At 35.4% G+C, this 19,537-nt stretch overlaps 1 protein-coding gene across 1 annotated transcript in view; it reads right to left on the reverse strand.

Moving 5' to 3' along the window:
• Window positions 1-19,537, reverse strand: part of GRIK2 (glutamate ionotropic receptor kainate type subunit 2) — a 377,958-nt gene that overhangs the window by 124,039 nt on the left and 234,382 nt on the right. Inside the window, exon 10 of the mRNA XM_035320853.1 lies at window positions 9,627-9,850. Coding sequence (XP_035176744.1) covers window positions 9,627-9,850 — 224 coding nt within the window. The remainder of the gene's footprint in view (window positions 1-9,626; window positions 9,851-19,537) is intronic.

A 19,537-nucleotide genomic window follows, 5' to 3' on the forward strand; every position in this document is an offset into this window, starting at 1 on the left:
TATTTTTTTTTTTTTTACTTTTTTTTTTTTTTTTCTTCAGATTAGAGGACTACACTGCTTTGCAAATCGCACAAGAAAACTATTATTATGCATTATGGCAAGAGTTACAATTTCCTTCTCCCCACTAATACAATGTATGACAGAGTAAAATCCATGCCAGAGTAAAACACATGGAAAAAAAGTAATAACCCTCCTACCCACCACAATTCCAAAACCAGAAGAAACAGTAGTCTTTCTCAAAAGCATAATTTTATCTTGAAAACACTTGGATTAATCTATAGAGGAACCATTCTCTTTAGGCACATTTAACTGTATCCCATGCTATGATTTGCTAAATAAATGTAGAAAACACAAAGTCTAGATCTGTTTGTTACTTTCTTTTTCTTGTGACATACCCCCCACCCCCCCAAAAAAGAAGAAAAGAAAAAAAAAGGTTTTAATGTTTTAATGAAACTGACTGATAGGATCCGAAAAGAATGCTCAGCAAGTTTTTTGGAGACTCCCTCTATACCTTTTTCAAGCAAACTACTTCACACAAGCAATCTGATATTTTCATGTACTGTATGTGCTGGTAATTAGCAAGGGATTTTAAAATAAGGGCAAACCATTGCATGTGCTACTACAGTGTTAACATCTTTGAAAACTAAAATAAGTTAACCCTCAGATTGTTTTGTACCTTTCTCAGAAAGGAGCATGGGATTACTTTGCTTTGCATGCTGTTAGAGAACTCTTCACAACTCTTCAGCTATTGACTGCCCTAGCTATAGGCTGTTTACCCAAGGCATTTTAAGAAAAGAAATGAGGTGGATGGGAGCTTTCTTGCCTGTAGTTAAATCCAATAACATTAGACATACATTTTTTTGTATATATATAAATGTCAACGTTTGACTACTGGCGTATTTCCAAAGTAAAGTCCATTGTATATTTATAATATTTTTACTTGGTTATGTAGTATGCAAAAAATGACAGGAAACTGGGCATGTGAACTCAAGTATGAACTAAGGTTACATTTGTGTGAAAAGAAGTGATGATACACACAGCATAATACCTTTCAGCATCTCCCAGGATGTTCTAGGGATGAAGGGAAGGCAAATGCAATTACTAAACTGTTGCAGGCTGTTTGAAATAATGATTTAGATTAACAGTGAATGGCATTCAGGCAGATGTCTAGCAATTAACTGAATGAAGCAGAATGAATCAAACCAAACAATTCTAGTCAGTCAAAACTGAAAATGGAAGCAGGCCAGAAAGTAAACTCATTATTTAAGAGCCATTCACCAATGAAAACTGAGATTTTACTAGTAAAGTCAGGTTATTCAGCTGAATCTTCTAAAAGAGTTCTAGCAAACAAACTTTGGCTTGTTTGCTAGAGATCTGTCAGATGTAAGATACTGTTAAGATTCAAAAAAAAATACATAGAATCATGACTTATTTGGACAGTGAAATATTCAGTTGAGCAACATATAAATGAGAAAAGGGAAGGAAAAAAAAAAAAAAAAAGAGAGAGAGAGAGAGAGAAACCATGCTATAAAATATAATATACCAACATGACTTTTGATACAACTTTCCACCAGCACTCCTACGACCACATAAAAGGCTGTAATAGAATCTTCCATCAAAACGGATAGGAAATAAATGTTTGTAAATGCATAACACCTACATGTACCAAGACTTAAAAAGTAAAATTAGAATCAGTACAGACAGAATGTCCATTCCTGGTTTTAAACAAAGATGCTTAAGTAAATGAGAATGAAGAGAGTTCTTGATTTGCTGGTAGTAAGAGTTCAAATTCCTTAAGGATGAACAGAGTTATGATTCAGTTCTTCCATTCAAAATACCTACGTTATGGGGTAATTAGTGCTGTATTGAAGAATCTTTTGATGGCTTTCAGAATAATGAGGAAAAAGCAAGAGAAAGTTTCTAGGCCAAATGCAACTTTATGCAATATAAATACACTACTATACACTTTTCAAATAAATAAATAAAGATAAAAATTTTAAAAAAGCTTTTTTCTGATTAGGTTAATCTACAAAATAACACGAATTAATATAAAACACACTGATGGAGCAAATGCTACAAAGTGTTTTCCTTATCTACTTTTCCTTAACTACTGACATCACTAGACCTAATTCTGTTTCCTAGGGAGGCCCCACCCACATATTAACTCTGTGAAAGACAAAGTTTGGCTAGATTTCCACCAAGAAAAAAAAAATATTACAGAAGAATCCAGAATTAACCAGGTAGATAAATAAGCATCTTCAAAGTCCATATGGGGATTTAGCTAATGACAGTATCTGCTTACATTTGATGTATAATATGCAGTGTCCAGGATGTCAGACTGACCTACTGTCAGTATGGCAAGGCTTTAGAGTTTTATTGTTTTGCCTTTTCACCCCCTAAAATCTAGGGAGGTTATTGATGTTACAAGAGTACAAGATAAGATTTTTTTTCTTCTACTGCAACCTGTAACAGTATTCTAATAGATGCTATTATGTAGATTGTGAGACCTCTTGATGCTCTTGGCTCTTCTTGAACATCAGAAGGAGTTTGAAAACATACAGAATTTATTCATGAGAATCCTAAAGGATTAGGAGTCCTTACTGAGTTTTTTATTTCTATATTAGATATTCTATAAACTGGCAATGAACCCAGATACATTTCTTGTGGTAGAGGTAAGAGGTTGTATTGTCTTTCTGAGTGTCAAGAAGCAAAGTGAGAGACTGCAGCTTATACCTTATTGCTATACATGTCTTTCTTTTTTTGCCATATGTCCTCATCCTCAACATTTAGATTCTATAACATGGATTGCAACCTGTGTCATAACTACCCAAAATAATTATATAACACAAGTTAGGTGATGCCTATAAGAAAGCATTACAAATTCAGTATGTTTTGCATTCTCGATATAGAAAAAGGATGGGATGTGTGCTGACTATAGAAAATAAAACTTAAATAATATTACAGATTACACAGATTTATGGTAATACTGATCACATAGAGGACAGTAAACTCCCATTTTATTTGAGCAATTTAAAGTTGTCATCCACAATTTGTCAAAAGTTGTAAGCAGAAATATCTGAGCATATTTGAAATGTCATATGCAAGTCTTACTTACAACATTTCCAGTGACTGCTGGCCAGACAAGATGACTGTAAAATTTCACTGCTGTAACACATAGTGGGATAGACTAAGTGAAAAGCACATACTTAATAATTTGCTCATTAGTGCAAAAACTATGATATAGTTGAAGTGTCCTCTATATATTTAGGTCAGTTATTGACATTTTATTTAAATGACAGAAACCTAAAATTAAAACTTCCAAAGTTTGAAATAAAGTAGGAAAATAAAGTAGGAAAATTTTAGTTCAGAGAGGAATAACCTTTTTAGACCATTCTCACATAATATTAGGATTTATTTTTTTTTTTGGTACAGATACAAAAACATATCAGTCAAAAGAAGTTAGAAAACCCACAGAAGAGAGAGGAGAAAAAAAAAAAAGTCTATAATGAATCTTTTGGAGGCATTAGACTAAGGGTCATAGCTAGATTTTTTGCGTGTGTTTATCCTTGACTACTTATACAGTATTTTATCATCTACTTATACAGTATTTTATCATCTAGTTGATAATATCCCCACCTGCATTACAACTGAGACAAAACTGAATTCTGTAAGATAGTAAGAGAAGCAGATTTCAGGGTTGCCATCTGGACTGCCCTATTGGCTGATGAATCCATTCCTGAAAACACTTTATAACATACGCTATAGCTCTTCAGGGAGGCTTCAGGAGATAAAATTCTCATAGGAAGAATGCTTGTTAAGACTAAAGGGCAAATATGCCGAGTTCGTACCTGAATAAATATCAACATAGTAATTTAGTTCCATAGTAGCCAGAAAAGTAGTTCCCTCTCATTCTACCATTAATTTCTGTCATCAAGATAGTTTTCAAGGAATACTTCAAGAATCAATCAGACAAGCTCAAGGACAGGAATCAGCTCACCAATAAATATGAAATAAAAAAGAAGACTGATGAAATGTAAAAAGTTATGTATGCACTCCAGAAAGATATAATCCTCAGGTACCTGCTCAAGTCTGAAGAAGCAGGATATTCCTATGTTTCTTCACAGAGAAAATATTAAAATAAATGTGTTCTCTTTCATGTTTTCATAAGTGACTTGGATGTATAGAGTAAAATGATACTAAACTGGGAGGACCTGTTAGCTCTGTCAAGAGTAGCCTTGCAGAGGGATCTTGACAAATTAGAGAGCTGGGCAACCACCAACCATATGTAGTTTAACAAGAGCAAGTGATGGATTCTGCACCTGGGAAGGGGCAGCCCTGGCTGGACACACAGAATGCCATCTGAGAGTTTTGGTTAATGGCAAGTTGAATATGACTCCACAGCATGCCCTGGCAGCCTGGAGGGCCAACTGCATCCTGGGATGCATTAGTCATGGCATTGGTAGCCAGGTAAGTGAGCTGACTGTCCCTCTCTACTCTGCACTGGTGCAGTCTTACACCCACACACACTTTACTGTGTGTAGTTTTGGGCACCACAGTTTAAAAAGAAAATATTAGAGAGTGCCCAAAGAAGGACTACAAAGATGGTGAAGGATCTGGAGGGCAAGAACTATGAGGAGCGACTGAGGTCCCTTGCTTTGTTCAGCCCTGAGCAGAGAGGAGGCCTCAAGGCAGCCTGCAGCTTCCTCACAAGGGGAGCAGAGGGGCAGGCACTCAGCTCTGCTCTCTGGGGACATCGACAGGACCTGAGGGAATGGCACAGAGCTGGGACAGGGGAGGGTCAGGCTTGTGTAGGGCAAAGATTCTTCACCCACTGAGTGTGTGGTCAGGCACTGGTCTGCCAGAGTTCAAGAAACATTTGGACAGTGCTCTTAAATGGTATAGTTTGAATTTTGGTGGCCCTGTGCAGACCTAGAGTTGGACTCAATGATCACGGTGGGTACTTTCCAATTCAGGATATTCTGATTCTGTGTTTCTATGATCTCTGCTTAAAAAAAAAAATAAATAAATAAAAATGTTTTTTACTATATGCTTTGACAGCTGAAACTAGAACAAGGGTAACAGAATGTCCATACGTATAGAATGTGGTACACGTAAAGGAGAATCAAGCCCATTAAAACAACAACTTATGAGTCAATATTAACAATTAAGGCTGTGAGCACAATTTAAGCATATTTACACAACAGATTCACTGATATACCAGACAGCTCACTACAAGAAGCGTAAAAGCTCATTTAGTAGAGTGTTTCATCCAGGGTCTACTTCACAGCTAATCTACTTCACAGCTAGTCCATAAAGGTGAAGCATTATGCTAAGGCAGGTGTCTCTCTTCCAGGTATTAAGACAGGTCACTTAAAGAGTAAACTGCATCATGACAGACAGACATGTTCACAGCAAGCAGACCTTACAACACAGAGAAATACTTCCATGTGCAGGAAACAACTTGAATTCCAGTAAATCAGGTAGAAAGTGAATGAATAAAAAATATTTAAGTAGTTTTTCCTTCAAATTGGATTTTCAGAAAAGCTTCATGAAGCCGTGGATGTTTAAAATTATACATAAGGGACTTCAAAAATCAGATTACTATGATGAAGTAAGCCAGCTGAACATTGTTTACTCTTGAAAGTCATGAATTGGAAGATGTATTTATCAAATTAGTGTTTTTAAAGGTATGAAACTGGTTTTCATCATAGTACCTATGCAGAACGGGTCGTACCCCCAGTTACTAACACATCAGATTTTGCTGAGTCCAGGTAATAGGAAACAGCTGTTTCATATACACAGGCTAGTGGAAAAGATGGTACAATATGTGCCTCTGAACTTGGTATGCAAAGCTGTATGAAATCAGCATATTTCTTGTGAAATGAAACAATGGATTGCAACAACAAAGATGAATAAGAAATAGTAATCAAGGTTTTTCATTATGCAGATCAAAAGATGTTGTGTACTTGACAGAACTTGAGAAAGGAGTTGGTGCATTTTACTCTAGCCTTAGTTTTCCACCTATTAAACATGTAAACTGTGAATTTAACTGGTATTCCAAGTCAAAGAATGAATCAAGATGTCAGATAAGAAAAGATGCTGCTACGAGTGATACAAAGACATTACCAGCTAGCAACAGAAATAGACCAGTTACTGTTGCCACTTATTAAAAAAAAAAAAAAAAAAAAAAAGGAAGAAAAAGGAAGAAAAAAGAAAAATGCTGTATGACTTTCTCTGTTCACAGAAAAGTAATAGGCTTAGTGTCAGGGAGACTAGGTTTATCAATCATGTATGAAAAATAAAGGAACATTTAGAGAGTAACCAGCATAACTACTTATACTCAACAATCACAACAACCAAGATGAAGTTTTCATGTGTATGGAGTAATCACAGCTATAATTCCACACCAAGAATGACAATTGAACACGATACACTACAATACACAGTTCATCTCATTCAGAACATAAGATCTATAATCTCCACATAAATAGATGATGCATCAATTTATGGAAGTACAAGAGGAAAATGACACAGAGAAGCCACCTAACTAATGAATAAATATCTCTCCTTGCTCCTTGTCTTTGTGAGTATGTAAATATTCCAGCTCTTTATATCCAGTTCTCAGACTGGAAGTGAAAACCAAATGTTCTTTCAGATAAAGGAAAAGACTAATAAAGAGTTGAGATACATTACTTTTTTTTTTTTTTTCCTTTTTTTCATTTATACCTGTTATGTTACTCTACAAAAGTTCTTTCAGCAATTCTCTCTCAAAGTTTCTCAAACCTTTTACTACTTTCTTCAGTTTTCCCTAAATAGGGAAATAGGGAAATTAGGGAAATTTCCCTAAATAGGATTATACCACTGGGTGAATTCCAAGTACCAAAACAGAACTATTCTTTTCTGTTTTCAATGTATTAAGCTCTTATATTCTGGTCCTGTTTGAAAGACATGGTAAAACAATAAAATCACAGTATGCTCATGAAACATTTGACACAAAAATGGGAGGTGTAAATCTAAAGTAAGCATTCTACTCTGAATACTCTGATGAGCTGTAATTACAAAAAAACATATCATAAAAGACATACTAAGTATTGCTCCAAACATAGATACACCTTATTAGGAAACACAATAGTTTTTATGAAACACTGTATTTAAACATTCATTATGACAAGACTGTTATGAAATAAAAACCTTCTTAATAAGACACTCTGGATGGAACCTATTAATTTAGTGGCATACAGCCCAACAGTTTCACAAAATCAGGACTGAAAAAAATGCATACCTGTACAGCACCTAAATTATAATCTGTACTGAAAATACATGTTTAGCACTAAGCTGCAAAATTCTCTACAGAATCACACTACAGGTAACATTATTTTATTTTACATGACAGACGAATTTGCAAAAGGCACTTTTACTTTTGAATACTTGCTTTTCTGTCTAGTATTCATCAAGTGATTATGTTTTTAACTTATATCTTTTCCCCTGTATGAACTATGGTGTTAGAAAATGCTACCACATATTTAGAAAGTTGTTCTGCAATATGAAGAAAAAAAAATCTATAGGTTGTCTTACACAATCCTAAATCTTTTATTTCTAAATTTGTGTCATCAATATTTGATTATACGGTTTACAAGGTATTAAAAAATCTGAAAGCTAATATAAAGTTGAGTGTAAAAAACTTTATACAAAAATAGATTCCTCTCTGCTCAATATAAAATGTATTTTGTAATGCTTTACAATTAAGATAATGCTTCCAAGTATATGAGGTTTCTGTAGCGCTGGTCACAAAAATCAGCAATAATGGTCTAAAATGTGGTGCTTCTGTTTGAAAATAAACATTGTTTCCAATTCTGTTAGAGAGATAAGGTGGCTGAATAGCTTAATTAAAAAATAAAAATAAAAAATAATAATAATTTTTAAAAATGTCTTCTAGAAAAATTTCCTACAGAATATAACAAGACACATTTTCAAACCATAAGTAGAAACAGCCATAAAACTCCTATTGGGATCCTCATGTCAAAAGCTCTGTGCATCATGCTGAAAATGTCCTTTAATTATAACAATAGGGTTAAAACTTTCAGAATATACACATAAATATTTCACATGAGGTGTTTCACAATATGTTATTTGTAATTTATTCTCAAGTGTAAATCCTGTGCTTTCTGATGTGTCTGTGGTACAGGAACACCTCAGAAATGAGTTTACTGTTTAGTATATAGCCCACTAAAATCTACTGTTCTTTCAAGAATCTTTCAACATACGTCTGGTTCTTTAAAGCACACTTTTAAGGAAGGCACACAAATAAAATTAATCATTACAGAATGTGTTTTAGTGTTGTCTATATTACTTCAATATTTCTTGCACTTTATGTACAGATGATCTTGCTAAATTACTTATAAAATGGTTTCTAGAAATATTACCTCTCCCTTTACTACAAGAATGATACAACCTCTCTAAAATGAAGAAGATAGTATCAAAGAAAGATGGAGAACCCTGGTATCAACTACAGCATAATGGAGAGAGAAAAATATGAAGATTCTACTGTGGACCAGAGAATGAAATCATAAAAACCTTGGGGCTGAAGTGAGATTGCGTTATCAAGTCAAACATTTGCTTCTAAAAATCATTGCTATAGACAAAAAAAAAAAAAAAAAATCTTATTAAAGGGAAGTTTGGGATAAAAAACAGTAGTTTATAGTTACTCAATTCAAAAAATAATAGTAATAAAATTTAAAAGTGAATACTAGGAGGAATGAAGGAATGATATTTGAAGATTGACATTTGCAGGAACTGGTGATAGACTGTTCTGACTGTTTTTTGTTGTGTTTTTTGTTGTGTGTTTTTTTTTTTTTCTGTTACAGCAAGAGTCAAATTTGTGACAATTTTATACTTCTGTGAACATCTGGAGTCAATTCCAATTACTTAACAATGAAAAAGTAAATATAAAAGGATTTTTTGACAAGAGACTTTTTCCTGATTGTCTATGTTGAAGAAAATAGATAAAAAGTGATGTAAAATTATAATTTAGCAGTCACATTGAGGTCCTTAACTCTAAAAACTTGTTTCCAAACATATTAAAATCTGGAACTCTAACTTATGTGATGTATCTCAGGGATTTTTGCCTAACACACAGTTAAAAAATAAAAATTCCAGTACCCTACTTCTAAGACTCTAAACTACATCAAGTAATATGTTATTTTTGCAATATGTAAAGGCCCATTTTGGACATCTATGATTAACATGGGCAGCTAAGTACTCAATTTGTGATTAAGCCCCACAGCAACAAATGAAACATGCTAACAACACAAAATGTATTGGCCCCCTTCTTTGTAAACACAGTACAAATGGGAAAAGGCATTACATAAACTTGCTAATGTCTCTAAATTTGTAAATAAAAGGAGAAAACTAGCTAACATACCCAATACCTGGCAGCATAACAAACTGGAAACTTGGCATGGCAATGCAGAAAATTAATAGTGTGAGCCCTCATCATTGATTATTCTTCTGTACATCACAAAGTTATAAGAGTATGAAAGTAAGATTTTTTTTGTGACTTTTGACAATTATTAGTAAGAAAAAGAGGATAACAATTGCCAAAAAAATCACAAAAGTTGACATGTTACCTGGCTATGACAAAGAGCACACAACTGACACCCAAGTAAGCCAGCAGAATATACATCCAGATATCAGGGGAGAGAGGATTCAGGAAGGAGAAGACGCCCGGGTTTGTACCATTGGGCTTGCGGTACAAAATACTTATTCCAAGAGTCATAAATGGCTTGGAAAAGTCGATGACTTTCTCTCGGACATAGGTAATTGCCAATGGTGCAACTGCAAGGTCAGCTTTCTGTTGACAGAAATACAAAAAGAGAAATAGGCTGTAAGTCAGAAGAATCAGATTAGGCAAAGCTCAAACTTTATACAGAGGAGGTTTGGTCTTGCAATAGTTAGGCTGAAATTTAAAACTCTCCTCTAATTAAGGAAAATAATTTATTCTACCTCTTGTTTGCTAAAGCAATATAGCAGCATTTAAAGAGAATTTTAAAAACTATTAAAGGTAGAAGTGAAGAAAACTTGCATTTTGCAGAAAACATGAACATTATCACATCTTTTTGAACTTCTTAAAATGTACATAACAATGTATATCTTTATGGTGTCAGTTCTTCAGTGAGCTCTTGTGCCAGCATAGGGCAAGGAAGCCGTTTTGCATATTTTAATGTAAAAGTACTGGTGCAAAATGAAAAGCATTTTAAAATGGCAAGTGCTACAACTGAAAAGTTGTTACATGGAATAAGTTCTAGTAAGGTGTGCCTGTTCTTACTAGTTGGCAGAAATCATTTAAAAAAAATAAAGAAAAAAAAAAAAAAAACATTTGTGGATAACTGACTATTAAATAGTTGCACCAGTTAAAATGAAATCATAGAATAGAATGCTTTTTGCCAATTCACTTTTAGTTTTAATTATTTATGGCAATAATTCATAGGAGATTAGTAAATGTTCTATATCACTTGTTATTCAAAAAGTAATGGAAATCAGTGTCAAGAAATCTACAGCATTTACTTTTTAATCTCTGTTAACAGCTGTTTAAAGTCTGTACAACACTGTACATGTGTATATGTGTATGAGCACACATGCATGTGTACAAGTGGGAAGTTCAGAGTGTGAAAATATACTGTACAATACATAGGCAGCTGCAGACTAAGATTTCTTCATAAGCTGTATTTGTTATAAATACAGGTACATAATCACAGAGATGGTATAGCTACTTTGAAATAATAATATTCAAATAACACTGCTGCAGATAACACCATTTTCAGAATGACCTTTGTAAAGCAAGATTAACAGTTTTATTCCCAGTAACACAGTATAATTTCAAATATTTATATATTTTATTTTACTCACATTGTATTTTATCTATTGTATAATACTCTCAATTCCACACAGAGCACTTCAATGTTCCATTTTTTGTTGTTGTTGTCTCCAATCGTTTACTTTTCTTATGAGCTTTTATCAAATCATCAGATCTATTCTGGTAATGTACTGTTATGTAAAAATGTGAAACTCTGCTGGCACTGTTCATTTAATTTAGTAAGGGTTCAGTGGTCAAAAACACCATACACTTCATTTCCATTGGTATTCAGAACTTATACATCTTAAGCAGACTGTCATGGCTCGATTCTACAGCAGCTATATTTTTACAGCTTGCATATTATGGATGATATTCCAGATGATGCAGAAAGAAAACAGTAGAGCAAGAATATAAAAATAATTTAAATTAAAAATTACAGGGCAACACGTAAAAGTTTGAGCAACTCAACTCAAAACTATTAGACCAAGAAGCAAGTAGTAGCCCTTAGTCTTAATCTGAAACCAACTCACTAGATATTGCCAGAAGATACAACTGCCCAAAGATGGAGAGAATAGATATTTTGGAAAGCTATTGGCAGTTGTGGATTTTGGTCTTAAAATTTGAACTGAGCCATCATGAATAACAAACCATTTATTTTTAAAAATACTGTAGGAAATCCAACCCTTGATCATCAGATGAAAACAAAGCAGTATAAAAGTGAATGTAAGTTTTAAGAATCTGCAGTGGAGCAAAGATCTAAGGAACTTGCAGATGAAATAAGAAAAATAACATAAGAATAAATAATGCATGTTTTATATGACAGGACAATCAGATAACCCAACCTGGGAATCAAAGGGCCAAAATACAGCTCCCTATCCCGATATCCTAAGATCTTCAGAATTCAGAATGATCACTTTGCGACTGCAATAGCCAAGGGGGAGACCTCTGCCAGTTTACATGTCTAGACATTGCCTTCTAAGACTATAACTTTTTTCTATTTCATTTTTTTAATACTTAATCATGCCATTGTCATTTCACATACTTTTTCCTATATTCTCTTAATAACTCCACAATCTGTGGACTAAATGTGAGGGAGCAGGTACCAATACTTTTGCGTGGCACTATTGTACGATCTGTGGGATGAAGAAAATATTTATATACATGAGTTATTTGGTTAAATTCTACCTCCTTAAATTAATTATAAATATTTGTTAATGGCAAGTCCTATATTTATTTTAAGAATGTACAATATGATCACTGAATATGACCAGTTCATTTCAGCAAATGACAGAGTAACTTACATTTGAAGGGCATGTGGAGCTCACCTAAGTTCACTTATTGTTCAACGCAAGACCAACTTAAATGTTCAACCATTTAACATCATTTTCTGATACTGTGGAAAGCAACATACAAGAGTGGTTTCCTGGAACTTATACTTTCACACTGCAATTAGTATAAACAAAAAGCACCACATGAAGGCAATATATCTTTGTGTCAAAAGAAACAAAAGGAAAGAGAAATAATTTCTTTTGACAGAAAGAAACCGTTTTTTGTTTAAAATATCTTCATGATTGCAGTATCTCTGAGGATAGAATTCATAATTTTTGGTAAAATACAAATAAAAACAAAATTATAAATAAGGTGCATTTACCTTATACTATTCCACATGCAGCAAGTCTAAATTCTAAGAATGATCTACACATTCAAGGTGAAAATCATTTTTATTTTGGCAACTATCTTTGTCAATCTGACTACTTTACTGAACTTGCAACTCCACAGATCTAATATTATCAGTTCCACTGTCCAAACAGATAACAATGTTGCACACCTGAAGTCAAATAGAGGACAAAAATGTGTTAGCAAATGGATTGATTTTGCAAAATACACATGCTGTTTCCTGCCTAGTGTTAGCATTTTTTTCAGATATAATCTACCAGTGACTGTAACTGGGACATCTTTTTGACTTAGGGCAAGACTCAATCAGGGTAGATATTAGGCAAAAAGCAAAAAGGTGTTAGAATGACTGACATACAAATGTAATACTGCAACACTAAGTCAATTTTGCTATTTAGATAAAATAAAAAAATATCTCTGAAATACTCAATTCTTCTGTCAACTATTTCACCAATAATTCAAAGTAAGAGAAACAAGGGGCTAAGTTTCCAGAATTGCACTACCAGGGTCTCTTCTACAATGGAGAAAATATGAGTAAGAGAATTCTCTTCAGTTAATTTTTCAGGATGAGTTGGAGATGAATGGCTATCAATTTAAAGGAATACAAATAAATGAATACATCCTAAAATGGCTTTATGATAAGTTCCACAACAAAGAGCACTTCTCTCACTTTACAACAGAACCATGTGTGACTACATTTTAAAGGAAAAAGGCTTTATCTATCTGAAAGCATAGTCCTAAATAGCGTTTATTCTTTACCTTAGAGTACTTGAGATGAAGACCTTTTTATGACATCACCCAAAGAATGGTGAAGATAAGCTAGTTGCTGCAGAGAGAAATTCTACACCAACTAAAGGTTACAACAGCAATTACAAGCAAGTAGGTCTGACAAGGACCTTCCAACACAAAATACAGTCCCAAGGAAAATTGAAGTATTGCAGCAACACAAACAATAACCATACCACATGATGAAGTTGCATGCTGCTACATTAGATGGCAGGGGCTGGAGAAGAGCACTAATCAATAAATTCTTACTTTAATTACATCAAGTGTGAGAAAATCAGAATCCTCCATTCACCTCATCATTCAAAGATATGGCATGATAAACTGAAGAACGGCAGTCATATTTTGTGTCCATCTTGGTAATTTTTCAAAGAGAGGTTCTCTAGTAAGGAAGAGAACGTCCAGGACAAGGAGGAAGAAACAGAATTTATCATACTCTACAGCACAAGGTTCAAAGTCAGCTGAACCACTGACAGCTTTTCCTACCCTGCTTTATTAGAAGTGCATCAGACATATTTGAATGGTGGTTTTTTTTTTTTTCCCATCTTCACACTCCATCTTGAAGGGTAATAATATTTTTCCTTTCATACTATCATATGCACACAGAATTACACATACTCTCTTTACTGCCTTTTCCTTCTTTTCCTCTCTTGCTGCTATGTGCAGTTTTAAGATGTTCTCTCACCAGCAAACACCTTAAGGCATATGGGATTTACTCCTATAACAGAAGCGCCTATCAGAATGACTACACACTGAGAAACTCAATGAATCTTTAAATTCAGGTGTCTTAAGCTTTAATTAGAATTGATCATTATTATAAAATGGAAAAATAAAAAGTCTTTTTAGAGACTCTGTACAATATGAAATAAAAACTGAAGTGTTTTTATATTACATATATTTTCATAGAATATCATACAATGGTTTATATACACTGTAATTACAAAAGCTCCTACAGTACGTATTTCATTATCCAAAAATAATGGCATAAATTTATGAAAGAAAATTTTAGCAGTTATTTATTCACTTGATTCAAATTTAACTCTGTGCTGCTTAGGGTGTAGGTAAGCTATCTCCTTTGAAAAAGCATTTTACATTTACTTAAATTCAATAAAGTTTATCTAATATTATCATAGAATGGTTTGGGTTGGAAGGGACCTGTAAAGATCATTTAATTCCAACCCCCTGCCCTGGAAGGTGTAGGGGGACACTTTCCAATAGACTGGTTTGCTCAAAGCCCCATCCAGCCTGGCCTTAAACACTTCCAGGGATGGGGTATCTATAACTGGGCACCCTGTTCTAGTGCCTCACCACCCCCATAGTATATAATTTCTTCCTTATATCTAATCTAAATATGCCATCTTTCAGTTTAAAAATGTTATCCCTTGTACTATCACTACACGCCTGGTAAAAGAGAGTCTTGTAGGCTCCTTGTAAGTGTTAGAAGGCTGCTATAAGGTCTCCCAAGAGCCTTCTCTTCTCTAGCCTGAACAACCCTAAGTCTCTCAGCCTGCCTTCATAGGAGAGGTGCTCCAGCCCTTTGATTAAATTCGTGGCTCTCCTCTGGACTGATTCTAACGTGTCTCTCTTGTGCTGGGAGACCCAGACCTGGTGTAGTACTCCAGGTGAGGTCTCATAAGTAGAGTGGGAGAATCACTTCCTTCAATCTGCTGGCATGTTTTTTTTTTTTTTTTTTTTTTTTTTTTATGCAGCCCAGGATACAGTTGGCATTTTGGGCTGCAAGTGCACATTGCCAGCTAATGTAAAGTTTTTAATCCACCACTACATCCTCAAGACTGAGCCTTCTCCTTAATGCTGATCTCAGTCTACTCATCACCCAGTCTGTACTGATGTTTGGGATTGCCCCAGTCTAGGTGCAGGACCTTACATTTGGCCTTGATGAACATGAGGTTCTCATGGGCCCACATCTCAAGCTTGTCAAGGTCCCTCTGGATGGCATCCCTTCCCCCTGGAGGGAAACACCATTCAGCTTGGTGCCATCCAAGCTTTTTGAGGATGCTCACTGTCCAAGAACTAGGCATTATTTAAATGCTGAGGATACCAGTATAAAATTATTAACTATCAGCTTTAATAAAAACAAAATGATGGATTTTCCCATACTGCACAGATCCCATCTGTGCAGAGGTCCCTCTGCCCTCCCATGCAATGGTGGCTTTTTCAGGAACCTGCTTGGAGGAATCCCAAGAGAGACAATCCTGGAGAGAAGAGTGTTCCAGAACTGGCTGATTTTGAAGAATCACCTTCTCCAGGTTCAAAAATTGTCTATCCCCATGTTCAGGCAGTCACAAATGGTTGCAGGAGGCCTACGTGAACAAGGAGCTCCTGACAAAACTTAGATCTAAGAAAGAATACTGCACGCAAAAGCAGAAATGGGTGACCCAGGAGGATACAGCAACACTATTTAAATATGCAGACACAAGTTTAGGATAGCCAAAGCCCATCTGGAGTTGAATTTGCTGAGGAATGTCAAAGGCTACTACAAGTACATAAGCAGCCAAAGGAAGACAAAGGAAAATGTGGAACTGCTGCTGATAGAGACAGAGGACTTGGTGATAACTGACACAAAGGAAGTCAAGGCACTTAATTTATACTTCACCTCAATCTTTACTTTTAGGAAGATTGGTCTTCAGAAATCCCAGGTTCTGAAACTAGTGGGCCAGTCTGGAGCAAAAAAGCCTTAATCCCAAGTAGAGGAGGAACAGGTGAAAGAACATGTAAAAAAAACTGTACACAAACAAGTCCATGGGACAACTAACAGAATGGGAGACCCATGAGTGCTGAGGGAGCTGGTTAATGTCTGCCACTCTCAACTGTCTTTGAAAAGTTGTGGAGATGAAGTTCCTAAGGACTGAAAGAAAACAAATGTCACTCCTGTCTTCAAAAAGAAGGATCTTAAAAAATATAGGCTGGTGAGCATAAATGTCATTCCTGGAGGAACTGGAGGAAATTCTGAAAGTCATACTAACGACAAGATGATGCCTGGGAGTAGTCAACATGGATTTATAAAGGGGTAATCTCATCTGACCAAACTGATAGCTTACTGCAATGAAATGACTGGTTTGGTGGATGAGGAAAGAGCACTGAATCTTGTTTATCTTGACTTCAGTAAGGTTCTTGACACTGTTTTCTGTAACAACAAATTGATGAAGTTCAGACGAAGTAAGAGGACAATTGAGAATTAATGAAAACCATCTGAACTGCTGGACTGATTAGAAGCATGAAGTTTAGCTGTGGATCAGTCACTAGTGGTATACCAGGGGTCAATACTAGCACCAATATTTTCAATATATTTATTAGTAAGCTGGATGAGAGGACAGAGGGCACCCTCAGCAATTCTGTAGATGATACAAAACTGGGAGGAGTGGTTGACAGATGAGAGGGTTATGCTGCTATTCAAAAGGACCTCAAAAGGCTGCAGAAGTGTGCTGACAGGAGTTTCAGGATGTTCAAATAAAGAAAATGCAACTGGGAAGCATACACCCAGGCAACAGTACACATACTGGCGACCGATCAGGGAGGCTGATCAGCTGAGTAGCATCAGGCAGAACATCGCCCACTGTTCAAGGGTGGTGATCCTTGCCATCTACTCTGCACTGGTGAGATATATCTAGAGTGATAGGTCCAAGTCTTGGCTCCCTGATACATGAGGGACAGGGACATACTGGAGTGAGACCAGAAAAAGGCTACAGAGATGAGTAAGAGACCTGCCATACAAGGAGAGGCTGAGAGATGTGAGACCATTTAGCCTGGACAACAGATGGCTCAGGGGAACCTGATCAACACAAAAAGCTGGTACAGGGGAGTGTCGTGTTAAGGGGTGTAGCCGATTAACAGTTACGGGTCTTGTCAGATTCAGGATACTGAACTCTCATGATCATGGATTCTCCAACAACTTAACACACTCTAGTCTCGCTCAGTGAGAACTATCAAGGCTAGGAACAATGCAATTAAGTGCAATTTATTACAGCAATAGGTACACAGGCTCTTTGGATTGCCGGCGATAATTTACTGCCTGCAAAAGCAAGCTAGCATGCATGAAATTAACGTGTTAAAAGGCACAAAGACTCTATAGAGATTCCTAAGTTTCCGCGGAGACGGAGACACAGTAAAACCAAATGTTCAAGTCTCACCCAAAGGTGTCTCAATGGGGCGGCAAGAGAGGTTCAGCCCATCGACTGATCAGGAGGTCCTCATGATATTCCCTTGTGATGGTATCTTCCCTAATATCCCCTCTCTCTTACGCCAGTTTATATTATTTTCTATCTTTTAGGTGGAGCTTGAGTGAGTCTAGTCAGGCATATGTTATTTATGATTGGTGAAAAGTGTACCCATCTCTGTTTAAAGGTATAGGCCCCGAGAAATTCAGAGCGCATGTTCAGTGAGGAGTGGTCGCACCTTGGAGGCGGGTAGCTTTTGGAGGTGTGTTTTGGTATTACAATGATATTATAATGAGCAAAAGTACACTAGAGTAGAGCATTTTGTCAAAAATATGACAGGTCATTGGCTCAGGGTAGCAAAAGTACAGCTTATCAGTCTTGGTATGCACAAGTACAATTGAGTCCCCACCTGGTCACAGAGCCTAGCTATGGTGTCTCCACTCCGCTCTACACTCCATACTGTTCCTTAGAATCAGCACTCCAGGTTCCCTCAGTATGATAGCACCTAAGTTTGGAAGCCTGGGGAATGCACATGTAATGCAGCTACGCCCTACCCTGAAAGCCTTTTCAATGCTGTACGTTTTCTTTATAATGTGAATATTACGTTTATTTTTCCTAGTTACTTTAGGCAATTGCACCACAGGGAGTGAAGAAGACAGATCAAGACCCTTCTCAGTAGTATCTAGTGAAAGGAGAAGAGGCAATGGACAAAACTGAAATGCAGGAAATTTCATTTAAACATTAAAAACACAAACAAACAAACAAACAAAAAACTGCACTGTAAGAATGGTCAAACACTACATCAGGCTGACCAGAGTGGTTGTGAAGTTTCCATCCTTAGAAACAGTCAAAACCTGATTGGATGTGGCCCTCAATAAATTTCTCAGATATTACAAGAAATTAAATTTTAAAGTATGGCATTTATCATATCTCTTATTTCTATGTTACTGGTTTAAACTGAGGAATCAAGTGAAAAAAAAAGAAAATTTACTTGTCTGATGTCTCCACTACAAAACAATTTTCTTACAGATACTTTTAACTGATAAATTTCAATATTTAGATAAAGAAAATAATTCAACAGGTGTTCTGCAGAAAACATGGTATCAAGTTACATATAGGACCATTAAGTCTAATATTAAAATGTGTTATTTCTCAGTTCCACTCTTTGGTTATGCCTATTCTATTCTATTCTGTTCTGTTCTGTTCTGTTCTACTCTACTACAGGCACAATTGAATGACACCTGAAATTGTGTTCCCACTGTAATCTAAGCTGCTTTGTCAGCAAAACTCTACCACTTTTATGCAGGTTTCTAATAGCAAATAACTTGATTAGTCCAGAGAAGAACAATGATGCTACTGCATTTTTTCATAACTGACCCATTTTTTCCTTATTATTACGCTATAAAAATAATAAAAGTGTAGAAGTGTTGAAATTATCAAATACAGTAGTATTACATTAGTTCTTTTAAGGGCTGGTAAGATCACTATCAAAGTAACTTTAAAATCATCAGGCATGGAACTGACAGAGCTGAATGCTGCATGAGACTTCGAAAGGACTTCATTAGTTTTCTATCCTGGTAAAATGTTAAAAACCTAATGAAGATAATTAATTACATTAATGCATTTTAAGAATGAATTGAGAATTTGTAGATGATAGGATTTTTTGACAAGACACTTCTAGAATAAGAAAGAGTTCATGAGTCCATGTAAAAAATATATATATATAAATTCAAATGTCTTCTATTTTTAAGGAACAATCCATCGTGCCTCAGACACAAAATAGTTTTCTTGTTAGCAACCTATTTTCCATACTAAAAAAAAATTATTTCATTCAGTTTATTGTGTACACTTCTAAGCAGAGGAAAAAGTAAAAAATATTTCTTCAATCTTAATACTTTTTTAACCTTAAAAAAAAACAACTTCTAACCATTTTTAAAACTGCCTGGCCTTTTATATATAAAGCATTATTTTAGTATGTCAGTCAGTTATACAATATCCCGAGTAAAAAATTTCTGACAAGTGTTTATATTGCTTCTCAGTCTCTATTGGCACT

The sequence above is a fragment of the Oxyura jamaicensis genome, chromosome 3 (genome assembly GCF_011077185.1).
Source record: "Oxyura jamaicensis isolate SHBP4307 breed ruddy duck chromosome 3, BPBGC_Ojam_1.0, whole genome shotgun sequence".
NCBI lineage: Eukaryota > Metazoa > Chordata > Aves > Anseriformes > Anatidae > Oxyura > Oxyura jamaicensis.